The sequence below is a fragment of the Rutidosis leptorrhynchoides genome, chromosome 9, assembly GCF_046630445.1.
Source record: "Rutidosis leptorrhynchoides isolate AG116_Rl617_1_P2 chromosome 9, CSIRO_AGI_Rlap_v1, whole genome shotgun sequence".
Lineage (NCBI taxonomy): Eukaryota > Viridiplantae > Streptophyta > Magnoliopsida > Asterales > Asteraceae > Rutidosis > Rutidosis leptorrhynchoides.
This window is the reverse complement of record NC_092341.1, coordinates 98,527,312-98,533,185: the sequence shown is the minus strand read 5'-3', so window position 1 is coordinate 98,533,185 and position 5,874 is coordinate 98,527,312. Positions and strand designations below refer to the sequence as shown.

At 36.3% G+C, this 5,874-nt stretch overlaps 1 protein-coding gene across 1 annotated transcript; it reads right to left on the bottom strand.

Moving 5' to 3' along the window:
* Positions 1-745: 745 nt before the first annotated feature.
* Positions 746-5,519, bottom strand: LOC139866095 (probable isoaspartyl peptidase/L-asparaginase 2). The gene is made up of 4 exons (XM_071854229.1): positions 5,261-5,519; positions 4,930-5,163; positions 1,570-1,656; positions 746-1,454 (listed from the first exon to the last, which is right to left on the bottom strand). Exons 1-4 carry the CDS (start codon positions 5,420-5,422, stop codon positions 957-959), a joined length of 981 nt encoding a protein of 326 aa, XP_071710330.1. The 5' UTR covers positions 5,423-5,519; the 3' UTR covers positions 746-956.
* Between the last annotated feature and the right edge of the window lie 355 nt (positions 5,520-5,874).

The window sequence follows — 5,874 nt, the reverse complement described above, 5'->3', positions numbered from 1 at the left end:
AATTTATTATCTAGTATTTCTTTTTGAGATTTTCCAAATAGCCAATGTGCTCGTTCATAGGAGGGTTTCCTTGCTTACAAAAAAAAAAAAAAAAAAGCATGAAGGTAAAGTTCCTTTATACCCTTATTTTATGCATGTAGGACAAAAAAGTAGGTAAAAGGTAAGAGACAAAACTTTAGAGTAAATAATATCGAACGAAGAGAGTATTCCGTATTAAAAACGTCACCACTCCTTTTGCACTAATTAAGGACATTGTAAAAATTTCCCCACTCCTTTTGTCTCTAGTTGATTTCCAATATTCAGTGTAAATTTTTTTTGAATTTTTCGACTTTGCCTCGTTGAATTTTTTTTTCTCCAAAACCTATATATTTTGTCTCAAAACCTTCAAATTTTACCTAAAATTCTCCAAATTTTGCTTTAAACCTTCAAATTTTGCCCCCAAACCTCCATAATTTGCTTTAAAACGTCTATTTTTTTTCCGCAAAAACCTCTATATTTTGCCCAAAAAATTTGCTACGATTTTTATATATATATATATATATATATATATATATATATATATATATATATATATATATATATATATATATATATATATATATTTTGCTTCCAGTGAAAAAAAAAATATGCGCATCCACTATGAACATCTTCACCTCTAGAACACATTTCTGAATTTTAATATTAGGAGGTCACCATTCCCTCTGCTGCACTAAAATTGATACTTTTTAGAGCAACTCTTCTATCGTTAAATTCCCAATTTTCATTCTAATTTTTTTTATCAAATATAACGATAACTATAAGAATCATACCACCAGTTGTGTAAAAGTAACGACATTACAGAGATTCTAACTCGATTCACTACTTTAAACAATACACATAAACTAAAAGAGAGCCCACATTTTATTAAAGTAATCATACATAAATCAAGTCAACCAGAAGTCCTTCAACTTAAACAATCACTCCCAAATACCAACTTCCATGAACCCATCTTCAGTAGCACACCCTCTAAACATACCAACACAATTAAACCCATAAGCCACCTCACCCGTTTTCGACACCGCAATCAGCCCTGCTTTCCCTTCATCAAGTCTCTCTTTAATCACAAAATCCACAGCCTCTTGTAACCCCAACTCTTTATACTCCATCACAGCTGCCACATCACGAGCAAGCGTTCCACGTATAATAGCCTCGCCTTCACCCGTACACGACACCCCACAAACGTCACAAGCATACGTCCCTGCACCAACCAACGGTGAGTCACCAATTCGACCGGTCCTTTTGTTCATTAGCCCTCCGGTGGATGTTGCAGCCGCACAACGCCCTTGGCTGTCCACAACAACACACCCCACGGTTTCGGGTGCATATACACTAATTGGGAGCCCGTTCATACGAATCGGGCTCTCTACTCTAGCTCCACATGATTCGTATCCGTTTGTTGGAATTCTATAATCAAACTGTAATCCCAAATTAAAGTTAAACATTACTTACTTATATCAAATATATAACTCGAATATGGAATATATTATACATACATTATCTTATTTGAAAGAAAAACATAATTTTCTATACCACAATGGAGTTGGCTTCCTTTGCTACTTTAAGCATGCCCACGTTATCTTCAGTTATAAAGTAGTCATTTTCCTCTCTTTCAACACCCTTCAATTTATATAACATACAGTTTAAATATCACTCAAAGAATACTTGCAATATAATAAAAATTATATACACTGATTGATTTGGTATTGCACGATCCTATAATTTTCATAAAAATACAGAATCGTCCATATTTTTTTAAATTTTCACAAAATCATCCTTGACTTACTTAAAAGTGTACACTGGTGGTCACGAATATATATTTTAATGCGAGTTAATAGAAGGAGCGATCAACACGCATTTTAATTTTAAGTAAGTTGGATCATCATCGTTCACTTTTTAGGTAAGTCATACGATCTACATAATTTTTAAAACATGAGGACTATCATCATAATTTTCAAAACATACGGATAATTGTTAATGTAATTTGAGGTAAACTACCTTTTTTTTTTATAATTCCTATATTTAACTTATAATTAACATGAAAAAATACGGCGGAGTAATATATTACATATAAATAAATAAGAAAAATCGATATAAAAAAAAAGAGATGTTTTTAAAACCATTATTGATTCCGCGTTGGTAACATTGATTTCGAAAAAAATCCGACCCCCGTTGTTAAAATGATTATCGTCCGATTAGTTTAATCGGTAGTTACTATAAGGTCATTGCTAAACTCCTCTCTAATCGTCTCAGGAAAATGGTACCGAGTCTTGTGAGGTTTGAACAAAGCGCGTTCATAAAGGAAATAAATATTTTAGACGGGGCGTTAATTGCTAATGAGACACTACATTTTTTGAAACACAAACGACTTTAAAGTTTAATTTTTAAAGTCGATTTTGAGAAAGCGTTTGACTGTCTAAATTGAGAATTTCTAATGGAAATTATGGATTTAATGGGGTTTGGCACAAAATGGAAAAAGTGGATTCTCTCCTGTTTTAAATCGGCCTCGCTTTCGGTCCTTGTTAATGGGTCTCCTACAAATGAATTTAATCTTGAACGTGGTGTGAGGCAAGGAGACCCGTTATCTCCCTTCTTATATATGTTGGCGGCGGAGGGTCTAAATGTTCTTACAAAATCCGCCGTGTTGAATAATATGTTCACGGGGGTGGAGATTGGACGCGATAAAATCCCCATATCTCATCTCCAATATGCGGATGATACGATTTTCTTTGGCTCTTGGAGTGAGAATAATATCCAAAACCTCATGAAACTTCTCAAGTGTTTTGAATTGACTTCTGGACTCAAGGTTAACTACCACAAAAGCAATTTATTCGAGGTTGGGGTTGATAAGATCGAGGTTGAAACCATGGCAAATAAGTTTGGGTGTAAGGTTGGAACAATCCCGTTTGTTTATCTTGGCCTCCCGGTTGGTGGTAACATGAGGAAGGAGGAAAGTTGGAAACATGTTATTAATAAATTCGAAAAAAGACTTGCGGATTGGAGAGCTAGATCGGTGTCATTTGGTGGACGTTTGACTCTTGTTAAATCGGTGTTGAATAGTCTCCCGTTGTACTACTTCTCGCTCTTTCGTGCTCCGCCATGTGTGATTAAAAAACTTGGGTGTGTAAGGCGTTCTTTTTTTTTTTTTGGGGCGGGTCGGGTAATAAATCAAAAATTTCTTGGGTCAAATGGGATGAAACACTTCTACCATACAATGAGGGCGGGATAAATCTGGGGTCACTTAAAAGCAAGAATATGGCTTTGATCGGCAAGTGGTGGTGGAGGTTTAAATCCGAAACTACTTCCTTGTGGATCAAGGTCATTTCTAGTATTTATGGCCACGGGGGTGGTCTCTTTTCTAATGATGTTTCTTGTAGTGGTTCTTATAGTTCAACATGGAAGGAAATTGTAAAAACAGGAAACGACATTGAAGATTTGGGGCTGTCTTTCCAAGGCTCATTTGTCAAAAAAAAATTGGAGATGGTGTGTCTACTTCTTTTTGGAACGACCCATGGCTTGGTAATGAGGTGTTGAAAAATAAATTCAAAAGGTTGTGGAGGCTGGATGCTAACTCACAGGCTACGGTCAAAGATAGGGTACATGTTGCGGATTCAAGATGCGTGGGAAATTGGGTGTGAACGAGACAACTCACAGGTAGAGCACGTGGCGAATTGGCCGATCTAAACAGGCTGCCGGAGGCTGCTGCTATTGATCCGAAAAGGTCAGATGGGTGGTCGTGGACAATGAGCAACAATGGCTTATTTTCAACAGGTACACTCTCGGATTTGATCAGGTCGAAGTTACTACATTCTGGTCACAACAATGGCTAAACCTTGAGGAACAACCTAGTCCCGAAAAAAATAGAGGTGTTTACTTGGAGAGCGAGGAAGAAACAACTCCCGGTTTTGATTGAATTAGATAAGAGAGGGGTGGATCTTAACTCGGTGCGTTGCCCGTTGTGTGATGGGGATATTGAATCGGTAAACCATTCACTTATACTATGCAAACAAGCGTATGATGTATGGTGTAAAGTTTTCGAATGGTGGGGTCGTAGTGGAACCCCGTTGGTGCAGGTTGAGGAGGTATTAAGTGATACAAGTTGTGCAAGTTCGGATATAGGCAAAAGTATTTGGCAAGCGTTGTATGGTCGTGTAGCTATCTAATATGGAAAAACCGGAACCAAAAAGTTTTCGCAAACAAGTGTTGGAACGTTCCGGTTGCTGTAAACGAGATTCAAGTGAAAAGTTACGAGTGAATCGCGAAGAGATGCAAAAATAAATCCATCGACCGGCATAATTGGTTACATAACCCGCAAATTTTCCTTCTATAGTTCTATAGTTTTTTAATTCGTGGTTATGGATACTTAGTTGCTATCTTAGCACCTTGGCATAATGTAACATTCTGTGATTCTGTACATGTATTGAGGCCCAAAGTGGGCTGCTGTAACTCTTGAGTTTTATAGTAATGAATATCACATATTGCTTTAAAAAACAAAAAAAAAAAACCATTATTAAAAATTTAGTTAACGTAAATAAAAATGTTTGTACATATTGTTTATATGTTGATTTTAAGTTAAAGTGTATGTTGATTTTAAGTTAAAGTGGCATATTGTAGAACACTATAATGATAATTGATATTGATATTGATATTTTCTAAATTTTTTTTCATAGATTCATTTAATATTACTAAAATACCCTTAAAATCATATCTTACACAAACTTTTTGATAGCACATTTAAGAGTATTTTCTAAAAAGTGGATCTATCACTTACAAATGTCACCGCCCCACTTTAATACACCACCTTATATTTCTTTAGAAAAATACAAAAAAAAATATTTTTATTTTCTAATTGATTCAATCAAAAGTAATAATGGTAATTTGTCATTTTCATACCATTTGTTTTGCAAAATCTTCAGCCCCAGAAAACGCGAGATACGAGTGAGGTGATTTGTCCATAACAAGACGAGCAAGCGAAACCGGGTTTTTAACAGTTGTTAAACCGGACACGGCACCGCATTTCCGACCCGGTCCATCCATAATGCTGGCTTCCATCTCCACCGTTCCTTTCTCAGTCAGTGCAGATCCCCGACCCGAATTAAATATCGGGTCCGATTCCAATTCACGAACCTACACATAAACCCACAATCATTAAAAAAAATCAAGTCTACAAAACATGAGCATTTACACATTGTAAATTGTAAATAAATCTAATCTAATTACGTACAACGAGTTCAACGACATCGATGGCCGAAGCGGATGATCGAAGAGCAGAGATGCCGAGATTAAGACAACGAGTGAGTAATTGTTTGGCTTCTTGTTGTCGTTCGGTTGGGAGGTTAGGGTCAACGCCGGCGCCGCCATGAACAGCAATTGCCCACCCAACCATTGTAATTGCGACACACACAAACAAACACTAACACTAAATCTCAGGTTAGGTTTGTTTGTGGCGAGAAAATAGGGGAGGGTGTGAGTTATAAGGTGGTTTAAGGGTTGGTATTTATAAGGTGGCTACGGATTTCAAATATTGGATTCAAATGAATTTTTTTTTTTTTTTACCAAGTGAGTTCCGGACACAAGGGAAGACTCACGTGGCTGTTTAAGGGACCCATCGTATTTTGGTCCAGATCCTCATGTATTGTGGCTTGTGGGCCATTAAAAGATTCTTACTTGGCAAAAGACGGAATCTCGTGCATTTTCAATTGGAGGCAAATCGTACACGATTCTGTGATGATACCCTTAACCTACTTTTTAATTCAATTTACCAAAATAAATAGTTCATGTGTTCCGTATTACAGTGTATTTTTTTAACTTCATTTTTACTATTTACGTTTTAACTAT

Bases quoted from the DNA above. Each gene is read 5' to 3' on its own strand.
- LOC139866095 (XM_071854229.1), bottom strand. From the start codon at position 5,422: ATGGTTGGGTGGGCAATTGCTGTTCATGGCGGCGCCGGCGTTGACCCT. The intron at 1,657-4,929 runs GTATGAAAATGA...TATAAATTGAAG, and splicing joins AAGATTTTGCAAAACAAATG to GGTGTTGAAAGAGAGGAAAA. The intron at 1,455-1,569 runs GTATAGAAAATT...TTGGGATTACAG, and splicing joins AGGAAGCCAACTCCATTGTG to TTTGATTATAGAATTCCAAC.